This window comes from Mycotypha africana (assembly GCF_025528875.1).
Source record: "Mycotypha africana strain NRRL 2978 chromosome Unknown BDF20scaffold_2, whole genome shotgun sequence".
Classification (NCBI taxonomy): domain Eukaryota; kingdom Fungi; phylum Mucoromycota; class Mucoromycetes; order Mucorales; family Mycotyphaceae; genus Mycotypha; species Mycotypha africana.
The window spans coordinates 1,218,579-1,231,801 of record NW_026515726.1 but is presented as its reverse complement, the minus strand read 5'-3'; the positions used below and the strand labels follow the sequence as shown (position 1 = coordinate 1,231,801).

The 13,223-nt window shown below is 38.0% G+C and overlaps 5 protein-coding genes across 5 annotated transcripts; 3 read left to right on the top strand and 2 right to left on the bottom strand.

Annotated features, from left to right (window-relative positions):
- Positions 1-50: 50 nt before the first annotated feature.
- BDF20DRAFT_814146 (T-complex protein 1 subunit gamma) lies at positions 51-2,136 on the bottom strand (the record flags this gene model as incomplete). The annotated part of the gene is made up of 6 exons (XM_053076948.1): positions 51-146; positions 245-882; positions 1,007-1,289; positions 1,377-1,687; positions 1,789-1,999; positions 2,083-2,136. 6 exons carry the CDS (start codon positions 2,134-2,136, stop codon positions 51-53), a joined length of 1,593 nt encoding a protein of 530 aa, XP_052939071.1.
- A 454-nt stretch (positions 2,137-2,590) lies between these two features.
- Positions 2,591-3,435, top strand: BDF20DRAFT_813578 (peptidyl-tRNA hydrolase; the record flags this gene model as incomplete). Its single annotated transcript, XM_053076890.1, has 3 exons — positions 2,591-2,861; positions 2,924-3,010; positions 3,068-3,435. 3 exons carry the CDS (start codon positions 2,591-2,593, stop codon positions 3,433-3,435), a joined length of 726 nt encoding a protein of 241 aa, XP_052939070.1.
- Positions 3,436-3,671: 236 nt separating this feature from the next.
- Positions 3,672-5,201, top strand: BDF20DRAFT_832611 (saccharopine dehydrogenase; the record flags this gene model as incomplete). The annotated part of the gene is made up of 3 exons (XM_053078559.1): positions 3,672-4,065; positions 4,159-4,253; positions 4,296-5,201. 3 exons carry the CDS (start codon positions 3,672-3,674, stop codon positions 5,199-5,201), a joined length of 1,395 nt encoding a protein of 464 aa, XP_052939069.1.
- Positions 5,202-5,499: 298 nt separating this feature from the next.
- On the top strand, positions 5,500-7,010 carry BDF20DRAFT_985127 (ribose-phosphate pyrophosphokinase 3). The gene is made up of 3 exons (XM_053085184.1): positions 5,500-6,214; positions 6,301-6,613; positions 6,684-7,010. Exons 1-3 carry the CDS (start codon positions 5,679-5,681, stop codon positions 6,795-6,797), a joined length of 963 nt encoding a protein of 320 aa, XP_052939068.1. The 5' UTR covers positions 5,500-5,678; the 3' UTR covers positions 6,798-7,010.
- A 340-nt stretch (positions 7,011-7,350) lies between these two features.
- BDF20DRAFT_910271 (uncharacterized protein) lies at positions 7,351-9,643 on the bottom strand (the record flags this gene model as incomplete). Its single annotated transcript, XM_053083690.1, has 6 exons — positions 7,351-8,324; positions 8,447-8,506; positions 8,597-8,780; positions 8,854-9,065; positions 9,179-9,415; positions 9,484-9,643. 6 exons carry the CDS (start codon positions 9,641-9,643, stop codon positions 7,351-7,353), a joined length of 1,827 nt encoding a protein of 608 aa, XP_052939067.1.
- Positions 9,644-13,223: the final 3,580 nt, after the last annotated feature.

Genomic DNA, 13,223 nt, shown 5'->3' with positions numbered 1-13,223 from the left:
AATGTTTTAGTCAGTTAATCACTGTCATTCCTGAGGCGGCAGGTCTGTAATCAACTTACTACTTCTGGCGCACCGCTTTGACCGGCGTTCTTATTCTTTGAGAGACCAGAAACAATATCATCGACTCGTAATAACAGACATGCAGACTAACAGTTCAACAAATTTGAAAATATCAGTTGATGCTATTTCTGCTTCTCTATAATTGCTAAAAGCAATCCGAAATTCTATAAGAAAAAACGCTTACCTCAATAGCAGTCTTGACAGTTTGTACTTTAACAGCTGTTGGTTCCCAAACGCCATAGTCCTTCATATCAACTACTTTACCAGCTTCACCATCAATACCATATGAATGTTCCCCTTGAGCATGCTTGGCTCTCAATTGGGTTAATATTTTAATGGCATTGCCACCACAGTTTTGCACTAATGTACGAGGGATGACTTCCATGGCCTCTGCCACAGCACGATAAGGCCATTGTTCCACGCCTTCAATCAACTTTGCCTTCTCTTCCAAGCCCACTGACACAGCCATTTCTGTAGCACCACCTCCAGGGGCTAACTTGGCACTGTAGAAAACATTACGAGCTACACACATGGCATCTTGTAAATTTCGCTCTATTTCATTGATAATATCTTTACTAGGTCCACGTAAGATAATGGAACATGCCTTAGGGTCTTCGCATTGCGTTAAGAAGGTAAAGTACTCGTCACCGATTTTTTCAATGTTAAATAAACCACATTTGGTGCCAACATCTGATTCGCGGAGATCATCAACACGGTTGACAATCGTGGCCCCTACAGCACGGGCAATACGGTTATTGTCTGTCTTACGAACACGACGGATAGCTGTGATATTAGCCTTGACAAAATAATGCTGAGCAAGATCTATTACAAACATAATAAATGAATTAGCCACTGAATACAGCCCTTTTGCCATCTATATTTTATGATACTGTAAAGCTTCCCAATGACTTCCCCGCGTTGCCCTAACTATACATATATCCTTTACCTGAAACGCCCTTCTCGGTAAAGACCAAGTCTGGCTTCAATTCGATGATCTTATCACACATAGCTTTCACTTGTTCTTCTTCGATCTGAAGGATACGATTCCAGTCAGCCTCCTTCGTTATTTCAATGTTTGTTTGTGATTCGCCCTTTTTGTATTCAAGAGGGCAATCCAATAAAATAACTCGAGGATTTTCGATACGACGACGCATCTTTGGGTGAGTAACATCCTTATTCAAAATAATACCATCCAAAACCTTGGATTGTTCGATCTCACCACCAGGAATCTAATGTTGATATTGAAAGAAAGCAAAAGTAATAGGAAAGTGAGAAATCCCTTTTGCTTTTCTTTGCGAAATCCAACAGTTCTTTACCTTTTCAACACGGGCATATCTTTTCAAGTCCACTTCCATTTTACCAGTGTTTTCTTCTTCAATAGCTACACAACGAACAGCATCCAGAGCCAATTTACACATCAAATCACTCCAAGTATTGACAAATTTTGTTCCAATAGAAGATTTAATGAGAGACATCATCTCTTCGGTATTGCTCACATCCACAGGATTGGAAATTTCTTCAATAATCTTCAAAGCATCCTCAAGCGCTTTTTTGAACGCACTGATGATGACGATAGGGTGAATATTGTTTTGAATATGAGGTAAAGCTCCAGCTAAGACTTCACCAGCTGTTTGACATAAATGAAGTGTGTATAAATGCCCAATAATGCAAATGAATTTCTTAGGAATGCATCTGTTTATCGAGTCATCGACTGCCTGTCAAACTTACCGAGAATAATAACACTGGTGGTACCATCCCCTACTTCTTCATCTTGCGTTCTAGACAACTCAATCATACTCTTTGCAGCAGGATGATCTACTTCAATTTCTCGAAGAATAGCATTTCCGTCGTTAGTTAATAAAATACCACCCATTGGATCGAGTAGCATTTTAAGCATAGATCGAGGACCAAGGCAAGTACGGATAACGTCGGCAACTGTCTGTTAAGTGAGTTATGTTGCGAAAAAGCACTTATTGTTAGTTGATCAAGTTCGGCTATTTTCTTGAATCAATGTCTGAATACCTTTGCAGCTGTAATGTTGGAGAGTTGAGCTTTACGCCCTGACTCACGTTCCATATTTGTATCTACCATTAAAAATTTCAATTGCAAAGAGTTTGTAAGTCATTTAATACTACTGATTCCTAACATCCACTTAAAAAAGTGAACCGTTAAAGCACGATCGAACAAAAAACATACTCATAACAAGAACAGGTGCCTGCATTTTGTTTCTTTGTTTCGAGAAAAAGTAAGATAAAGGTGAAAAGAGTCGATTTAAAACTTTTCTTGCTTTTCGGAAAGCGCGTTTTCTGCCTGCTCTGTTCTCCTGATTTTTTTAAAATTTCCTTCTGTCAGTTTCTTTATTTCCTCCCCCCCCCCACCTTCCAATTAAAAAACAGCTACATATTACCGATCTTACAGTAGTATTTCATAGCGATCCTCTTTTCCTTTTTTAAAGCATCATATTGTTGAGTGATGATCAGGATTTTGGTAAGTAATGAGTATAGTGCACAAAAATGAAGATAGCTTACACATGAATTTAAGAGCAAATTGTAAAAGCAAGCTTGTTGGTTTAGGTAATAAGACATTACCAGGCACTCGACATAATGTCGGTATGATGACTGTCGACGCCATTGCCAAACATCTCAACTTGAGCTGGACTCAACGACGTGGGTGGAAATCGGACATAACAGATACCGTCATTACAGTACCTACCAAAGACAATGTAACGCAGGAATACCACATCACCTTGTTGAAACCGAGAAAATTAATGAATATCAGTGGGTCCTGTGTAGCTCAAGCAGGTAAAAGGACAATTTTCAAATAGAAATTACACAGGAGTTTTCTGGCTAAATGTTGCTTATAGCTCTGGAACTGGGTGTTTCATTGAACAATTTATATGTCTTTCATGACGACATGCAACGAGACTTGGGAAAAGTACAGTTAAAATATGGTGGTTCAGCAGCTGGACATAATGGTATCAAATCAGTCATGGACAACCTGAAAACAGACGCTTTTAAGCGAGTCAGAATTGGTATTGGTCGCCCCCCACCGGAAATAGATGATCGCTCTTATGAGGTAGTAGCAGCGTTCGTACTTGGCAAATTTACAGCAGAGGAAATAGAAAAGTTAGAAAAAGAAGTGTACCCCATGTGGACCAAAAATCAAGGCCTTGAATTACTTTGCCAAAGTGAATTGATTAAGAAGCCCAAGAAAAAGAATAAAAATAAGACCGTAGACCCGAATAAATGGGAGAAGAAGAATAAGCCATCGAGGATTAACAATGTCGATACAGTGTCAAACAATGGAACCATTCAAACGGAAAGCCGTAGTATGAAAAAACAGATTGCCACCGATCCAATAATTCAAAGTTCATAGGATACACTTTCACCAACAATATATGCATTCATCATAAGACTTAAAAGACATTCTACGGTAAAACGTTAGGAGCCTCCTAATCCTGGCTTTCACAAGGCCAGATACCGACATAACAATATTTCCGTACTTCAGATGGCAGCAGTTGAAGTATTTAAACTCCATCTTGCTTTTTTTTTTTTTTTTTTTTTTTTTTTTTTTTTTTTTCTGTATTCTGTCCTTACCATCATACTCCTCTCATGAATAAAGCATTTGATATAACTGTGTTCGGTGCTACTGGGCTTACTGGCAAAAATATTGTCAAACATATCTACGAACTTTCACTCAATAAACCTGAATTTTACAAAGCAGCTAACGCTCCTGACAACAGTGGTGCTTCATTTCGTTGGGCCATTGCGGGAAGAAACAAGCATGGACTTGAGCAAGTCATTGAAGAGATGGAGCAACTATTTCCGAATGCTAGTGTTTCACGTCCTAGTATCCTCATCGTCAATGTGACGCAAAGAGAACAATTGAATGATATGACCCGTCAAACCAAAGTATTAATTAATGCAGTTGGCCCCTTCCGCTTTATGGGCGAATATGTTGTTCGAGCATGTGTAGAAAACGGCTGTCATTATGTTGATGTCACAGGTAAGGGATAAGGAAGCAGTAGAAAAGCGATAGCGCGGGTTATTGGTCAGAAGGAACCATCCAAAATTCTGAACAACTGCTTTCGGTTAATAGGAGAACCAGAATTTGTTGAACGTATGCAGCGTACATATCAAGATAAAGCCAAAGCTAATAAAGTTACCATTGTTCATTCTTGTGGATTTGATAGTGTAAAGCATCAATTTTTAAAGACTACGAACAACTTTGTTTAGAATGCCAAGCTAATCCAAACGTCAATATGGTTATTTTCTTGCACGCAGGTCCCAACCGATATAGGTGTGCTCTATACAAAGAGCCTCTATACAAAGCACGGCTGGAAGCCTAATCAGATTGAAATGTTTCTCAAGATACATACAGGACCTGCTGGCTTACGAGGAGGCTTTGCGACATTCGAATCAGCGGTTCATGGGTTTGGCTCAGCAAAGCTTCTCAAAGAAATAAGAAAAGCCTCCGTGATGAAGCCACTGCCTCATCCAGACGGACAAAAGCTTGTATTCCATAAGGGTGTTCATTACGATAAGGAATTTGGTTACCACGTTCCCTTCTTTTTCGCTGATCCCTCCATTGTCCGTTTATCACAACAAATCTTCTACAATAACCTAGCGTTCACAGACAGCCATAAATCACAGAATGCCGTCCCACCTCCAGTTCAATTTGCTGCCTATCTTCTGCTACCTTCATTATGGGCCGTTATCTTATTTACCGTTTTCGGCTACATCTTTTCATTTTTGGCTAGTCGTCCATGGGGACGCAATCTGTTACTCAAAAATCCTGAATTCTTCTCATATGGTATATTCTCAAGAAACCATCCCACAAAAAATCAGCTGGAACAAACGTCATTTGAGATTATTCTTCGTTCAAAAGGTTACGATCACTCTTTGACCCCTAAATATAACGTTCCGCCTAATCGCTCGTTTAAGGTCGTAGTGCGTGGTCCGGAATTAGGGTACGTCGCAACTCCAAGAATTGTATTGCAATGTGCCTTGACAATATTATATAACCAAAAATCGGAAAACACAATACCAAATGGTGTACTTACTCCTGCCACAGCATTTTGGCAAACTGATTTGATTGATCGTCTCCGTCAAGTAGGGATCACTTATGATATATCGATTTAAAAGCTTACTTTACCGAAAGGTCTGTCAATCCACAGACTTCTCATTTTTGTTAGAATTTTATATATCATTCACACTTGTATCCTCTGTCATTCAATACTGTAATTTATTGCTATCTAAAATAAAGTCTTTGATATGTAAAACAAAAAAGTATTGTGGTAGGAACAATGACAAAGGCATTCCATGATCTGGTTGAGTTTGAATCGCATGACTTGTTTTTTTTTGGGTTTTTTTTTTTTTTTCTTTATAGCCTTTTCAGCTGTTGGAACAATTTTTTTTTTTTCCTTTCTATTTTTCTTACAATAAAACGTCAACTAACAGCCTTCGAAAGCGAAAAGGGAAGACGAAAAACGAGTTTATATCTCGCTCTCATCAGCAGTTCCCAATTTCTTTAAAGCAAACACATTTTATCGAAAGAATTCAGTTTCTTCTCGCACCTTACTTTCCAACTAGCTAGCATTCATTTAACAAAAACAAATCATGTCTGATAACGCTATCAAAGTTTTCACCGGCAACTCTCATCCTGAGTTAGCCAAGCTCGTTGCTAAACGTATTGGTATTGAATTGGCCAAGGCTGTTGTAATGAAATACTCCAATCAGGAAACGTCTGTCACTGTCGGTGAATCTGTTCGTGACGAAGACGTCTTTATTATCCAATCTGGTTGTGGTGAAATCAACGATAATTTGATGGAACTTTTGATTTTGATCAATGCCTGTAAGACTGCTTCTGCTCGTCGCATCACGGCCGTCATTCCTTGTTTTCCTTATGCTCGTCAAGATAAAAAGGACAAGAGTCGTGCTCCTATCACTGCCAAGTTGACCGCCAATATGTTGACGGTGGCTGGCGCTAATCATGTGATTACCATGGATTTGCATGCCTCTCAAATTCAAGGTTTCTTCAATATCCCTGTTGACAATTTGTATTGTGAGCCATCTATGGTCAAATACATTAGAACACAAATCCCTGACTGGACAAATGCAATTATTGTTTCCCCAGATGCTGGTGGCGCCAAGCGGTAAGATATTAACTACCGGGTCTCCTTTCCCTCGTATTAGAACAAAGGGAGTTGTGGTTTGTACTAATTTAAATATTCTTTATCAGTGCTACTTCAATTGCGGATCGTCTCGAACTCGATTTTGCTTTAATTCATAAAGAACGTAAGCGTGCCAATGAAGTCTCTCGTATGGTTTTGGTTGGTGACGTTTCTGGTAAGATCGCCATCTTGGTTGATGATATGGCCGATACTTGCGGTACACTTGGTTTAGCCGCTAAAACACTTGTTGAAAACGGTGCTACTAAGGTCTACGCCATTGTTGCCCACGGTATTCTTTCTGGCAAGGCTATTAAGGTGATTAATGAATCTGTCATCGAAAAATTGGTTGTTACAAATACCATTCCTCACCAAGACAAAATGGTAAGTATTTTAGAAAGGATTTTCGATTTGATTTTGGTAATATGTGCTTACTGTTGTTCTTCTTACCTAGGCCTTATGTCCCAAACTTGATGTTATTGACATCTCACCTACACTTGCGGAAGCTATCCGTAGAACACATAATGGTGAATCAGTCTCTTATCTTTTCTCTCACGCTCCTGAGTAAAAGAAAATGGAAACAGTGGCTATACGTAGTAGCTAGCGTAGACAAGATAATTTTGCTTGTGGAAAAAATTTGTAATTTTATATATATATATTTAGAAAAGAAGCTTCTTTACGCATACATAATTTATCAAAAAGGAACACTCAATTCCAAATCATTAAATGCATCAGTAAATGTGCAGATGGAGGGCCCCGTACTATATTTTTTGAAGGGTGGCGTAATGGATGAGGGGTGGGGGGGTATGTTGCCAAATACATTAGTGGTGTTGAGAAGGGGTAAGGTTTTGCGACGTCATTGACTGTTCATGCAATAAGGGAAAATTTGAGTTTATATGCTTAGAATGACTTGATCGAAAATTTATTATTGTATAAATATGTCTATGGAATTATGATTAACAATATGAATATCTATATATAATGGTAAGGAGATAGCATTTGTTGATAAAATGTTATTCATCTAGCAATAAACGCCCCCAAATCGAGTATAGTGTTACAAGACAGGGAGAATGTCATGAATGTCAGCAACTATAGCTGTTGGATGATTGTTCTTGATGATTTTAATGAGTGTTGGGAGAATGGACCAAAGGAACATATTCAGGAACAAACATGGAACTCTGGACGACATCTGTCAAAATTTCGCCTTCTTTCAAACGTGCCGTAGCGACATTTTCCTCATAAGCAACCTCGCATACACGTGTAGCAACAGCCAAAGCAACATCACGTAATTGGCGAACACCAGGGAATAATGTACCTTCTTTCAATTGGTCAGGAGTGGCCATGTTAGCAATGGTCTTGGCAGTTTCCAAGAACATGTTAGGGGTTACGCGAGTGGCTCTTGAAACAGTGACACCCAATCCGAGGCCGGGGAAACTATAAGAGTTGTTACATTGATTGGTTCTTCCAATTCGACCACTAGGTAAAGGAACATCAGCGAAAGGACTACCAGAAGCAAAGATAGCGCGACCATCTGTCCATTTAAAAGCTTGTTCAGCTGTGCATTCAGCACGGGTATCAGGATTACTCAAAGGGAAGACAACGGGTTTTTCTTGGTATTTTGCCATAGTACGAATAGCCTTTTCAGAAAATACACCAGGAACACCGGTCAAGCCCAAAATAACAGTAGGCTTCACTTTTTCAATGACTTGCTCAAGACTTAAACGATCGCTTAAATTGGCTTTAACGTAACAACGTTGACGTTCATCTAATTGGCGCTCACCATGACCTACAATGGATTGCTCTTCCCCTTCATCTCTAGCCAACGCAGGGTTGCCCAAAAGGCCATGTTGATCCAACATATAGATACGTGAATAGGCTTCTTCTCGTGATTTAACCTTTCCTTGAGATACCATAGCATCGATAATGCCTTCACACACACCGACACCAGCGGAGCCTGCTCCAACACAAACAATACGTTCTTCATTCAAGGCTTCCGCAGGGCGGCCACGAGCTTTAAGAGAAGCCAAAATACCAGCTAATGTAATAGCAGAAGTAGATTGGATGTCGTCATTGAAACAAGTAATCTTATCTTGATCTATTGAAGAATAATTAAAAAGTCCATCGATTGAAATTAAAAAAAATAGAGATTAGCAGCTGTTCAATTCTATAAACGTATTTTTGTGTTTAAGTGTCACAATTATGCAAGCAAGAACTTACATTTGTTCAACAAGTTGTAAGCATGAGGGTACTTGAAATCCTCAAATTGAATAAGTGCATCTATTTTTATCATCAAAAAGAAAGTTCATCAGTAAAACTTATTGGTAATCTATATCCATTTCATAGTTGTGAATTATAAGTAATACTTACTGGGCCATCTGCTTTGAATAGCCGTCACCCATTCATCAACAAAAGAGTAATAATCATCGCCTTCTAGTCGAGGATGTCCCATACCAAGATATAAAGGATCGTTTAAGAGTTTTTCATTGCTGGTACCTACATCCAAAACAACAGGAAGGACTGAACGAGGACGAATACCACCTGCAGCAACGTACTTTTGATTTGCGAAACATATTTGTTTAGCAAATGTAGTCTCTATACTCCTCATCTTATTCATGCAGACTTACCAAACTTAGTTTACCAATGGGGATCTGCATACCATTGGCACCTAAATCACCCAAGCCCAATACACGAGAACCATCTGTAACGACGATGACATCAACTTCATCATGGGGCCAGTTGTGTACCATGGCGGACATAACACCTCTATCTTGGGACGAGAAATACATACCACGGGGACGACGATATATAGAATGTGACATTAAACATGCTTCGCCCACTATTTCGATGTAGATCATGAAAGTTAGGATAATCATAACGAAAAATTTCGAGTAAAGCTAGTGTTACTCTAATTAGAAACAGAAAAAAATAAAAATTTTTTTCTTACTTTACCTGTAGGGGTATAAATGACACTGGCTAATTCATCCAAGTAGGTTATCAATAGCTTGTAAAATAGTGTTTCGTTACGATCCTGAAGGGCAGTCAAGAAAACAAATTTGGCCAACGGTGTGCCCAAAGCATCCAAATTACGTTTAATTCGTAAAAGCTGTTTATCCATTTCTTGACAGCGAGGAGGAACCAATCCACGAATTGAAAGACGTTCTCTCTCGGCCAAGCTAAAAGCCGTACCTGAGTTGATGCAGATGAGGTACGTTAAGATAAGGATTGTTCATTGGAGCCACTTAAGTGCTACCTACCTTTTGAGAGTAAGGGATCGTGTAAGACGTTGACGCCTCTCAAAGGAGTCAGTTGTACATTTTTATCTTTTCGGGGATCAGATCCCATACTAATAGCTGAAGCAGGTAAACCATAATGACGACGACATAATCTTTGACCATGTCGGATGGCATTGCTCATCGAGGTTGAGATTCGTGTTGACAAAAACATAGTATATTAGCGTAAAACTATAAAGAAAAAAAAAAAAGAAGGAAAGGAAAAGGGCCCTAATAAATAAAACGTATTAGGAAAAAAAACTGTATTGTTGGATCTGAATATATTTTCCTTACTCCTAATGGTATATTTCAGTTTTGTTTGGTGGAAATTAACACATGCCCTGTGTGTCATCTCCTGGGTTTGTTACGTGGAGTTTTAATTTTTACCCCGCTTTTTAAAGCCCTGATTTAGACCTTTTTTTTTCCACGTTTCAGGATTGAAATTATTGCCCTTATTTGATCTGAATTACCCGCCTTGAACTTTCTTACCAGTAAATTATGTAATAGCGGCGGCAGTTGTTTGATACACAACTGTATGAGAGCCTCATCACTTCTAAAAAAGCTGCAAATGTGCACTTGATTTCTTCACCTTTTGCTATATACACTAATGTTAGAAATTCAAAAGTAAAAATAACCTTTTAAGGCAACTGGGAATTACAATCAGCCAAATAAGCTGTGATACAAACATGCCCGTCTAATGAATGATTGGATTGTGATAGGATGACCTTTAATTGATCCCATCATATTTCAGCAATATCTATAGTATACAGTGACTTTAAAAGCATGGCAATAAAATACAGGCTCAAGAACGTGCTGCGTGAATCTTTTGAATATACCCATTACCTATTTTTTCTCTAAATTATATCATTCTATGCATAAATTGCTTATCTATTACTATCATATGCTTAACTCTTGTAGTATTTGTAAGCTTTTTATAAAGCTACTGGTAGTATAGTTTTATCTGTAATGAACAAATCAAATCTAAAACTGATTGGCTATCTCAGTCCACCAACAGGCACGCCGTGGCTTATGTCCCATTTACAAACACAGAGTCATTTCAATACGGAGATGCAATTTTTTGTCGAATTAACTGCCTTCTATCCGAGATTTGGGATAGGAAAAGCTTATCATTGCATTAGGTTATAGACCCTATGTCTATCTTATCCTCTTATAGTATTGTTTTAACAATTTGATAGGCCACATATTATACTATGCCATCCTCCAGTGCAAAAATTGTTATCAAAGGGTACATTATCTATAACCAAAAAATATCAACAACGTAACCTCAAGATAGAAAGTAAAGTTGAAATAGTAATCAAATTGCAGCCACTCAATCATTAAAGTATACTCCCGGTAAAGTGGCCAGACTCCTATTCACAGGTGGTTGCCTTATAATTAGAAAATGGCCGAATCATTCTACTTGTAATTTTTTCTACTACAGCTTCCCAAATTTGGCCCATATGTGATATGCTGCTGGCCACTCTTGATTTGATCGATCATATCTCAACTCTATAGACGCGATATATTCCGTCAGTCAATTCCCGTACAAAATCATACAATTCTCAAATTTCGTATATATGCTAAATTCTCTTGTTATCCCGTGGCTCATGAATGATTGATCTTCGCAGCCTACAAGTAAATTACATCAGTATCCGATAAGATTCTTCAGCTTCCCGATAAGAAGATTTATCAACATACCCACAGATTACTCCTTTAAGGACAGCTTCATACACTGGTAAATAACCATCCTTTATCCTCTTAGTAAATGTATTCTCTTGCGTGCCAGCTACAGCTTTATAAGCATAAGTTGTTTTTTTTTCCTTTTTCTTTTTCTTCTTCGTTGATCCTGTTATTCAATATATCAATGTTATACAATTGAATACAGAATATCTAACTTAACATTGTACCCAACAAAACCACCAACTATGTCACTTTTTACCATAAAAATGATAGCTATCGCGATCCTTCTCCAATCTAATTTCAATATTTGGTCCTCATTCTTTTCCTTCGGCTGTTCATTCTGTGTCTCAAAAGTGCAACTTGCAGATTTATTACCTTTCAATGAAAAGGCTTTCTCAACGATAGTGTCTATGCTTTTGAAAAAAAAAATAAAAAATACAAAGATACCCAGGATTGTATGCCAACTCGCTGCTACCACTCGCCGACGAAACAAATGGACGAAGCTTACGCCTTCTCTGTATTAAAAGCACGTTCGAACTATATTTAGCAGGTAGCTTACTAACAAAGCTACTAGCAAAGCAATATATGATCTATTGCCTTCGTATATTCCAGTGTATCATCAAGACTGCACAATCTGCTATCACATTATTACACGATATGGCCCGTCCTTGAACGTTTTGGTTCTATACCACGTCATAACCAATACTGTCTGTTTTCTTTGTTACTTAATTGCAGAAGAATTACGACGATTTTGATCGTTTTAAAGAATGGTACATTCTGGTCCAACGTGCTGCAAATTCCATGGCTTCAGATTTACGTAAAATTGTCGACTGTACTCTGATCGATCTTTCTTTGCAATCTATCGTCCCCAACCCTGCTACGTTCATGTTAGTTATGTTTACGACCCAATTTTGGAATTGTTAGTGAAAGTATGCTTTCGAAGCCACTATTCCTCTCAACCGCTACTCTGAGCGCTTACTTCTTACTTATCTGGCCAAGATTAACATTCTTAGTAGTTGTTACAGTATTTCATATAGCCAGTCTCTATAGTCCCCTTCTCTTGCAATTTTGTTCTCCCTCATTTATTACTTCCATCATATACCAAAAAAAAAAAAAACCAGCTTCATATAAATGCCTCACTAACAGAACTTTCAAATCTAAAGCCAAATTACTCAGGTGTCAACTTTTAAGTTTCATTGAACACTCTATATCTTCTTCCAATTGTAGCCAGCTATTATGACGAAAGATAAGGTGTTGCTGTTTACAGTTGATAGATAGAAAGTTGATAATTTCTATCACATTTATAAGCATATTTTAGCACTCAAAATAAACGACAAGTTTGGTGTGTATTTTTGCTCAGGAGTTGCAATTAGTCTCCTTCTGGTCCCTTTGCCTGCTTGACAATATAACTGTGGAAAGTTGGATAGTTCAATTATTAATAATGCATTTGTTAAAACACACCTTCGGATATCATCCATATCTTTTTTATTATTAGATGCATAAATATCAGCAACTCTTGTACCAAATACGGCCTTATTCAGATAGCAAAATTGAAAAAGTATTTTAAAAGATCCAGAGAATACATCGGTTGAGAGAAACATTATCAAATGTGATAAAACAAAGTGAGCTTACTCACAAAGATCAATCTTGTTCCGAGAGGTAAAACAAGCAATATTTGACAGCATGCTCTTGCAAGTTGATAGATTCTTGTTGCGTTGCATTGTAAGAAGTATTTGCCTACGTTGAGTCAATTAAGTGTAGAGACAGATAACCTAACGTAGTTGATATATTCCTGGTATTCTTTTTTCCCATTTCAACAATCAGATCTGTTTTCCATGATATCAATACCATAAATAAGGTAGGCTAACCAGAAGGCAGTCCGTCAAGAACTACATAGTGCCACCTGCGAACTGTGTCCCACGTTGGACTGATTGTTTGACAGAAACTTTTGTGAAAGATATTTGTAAGCTACTTTTAGCTATTGTACAAAATCCATTTAATTTCAAATGCTTTAGTTGAATAAAATCTAATATTTCCAATGTAAA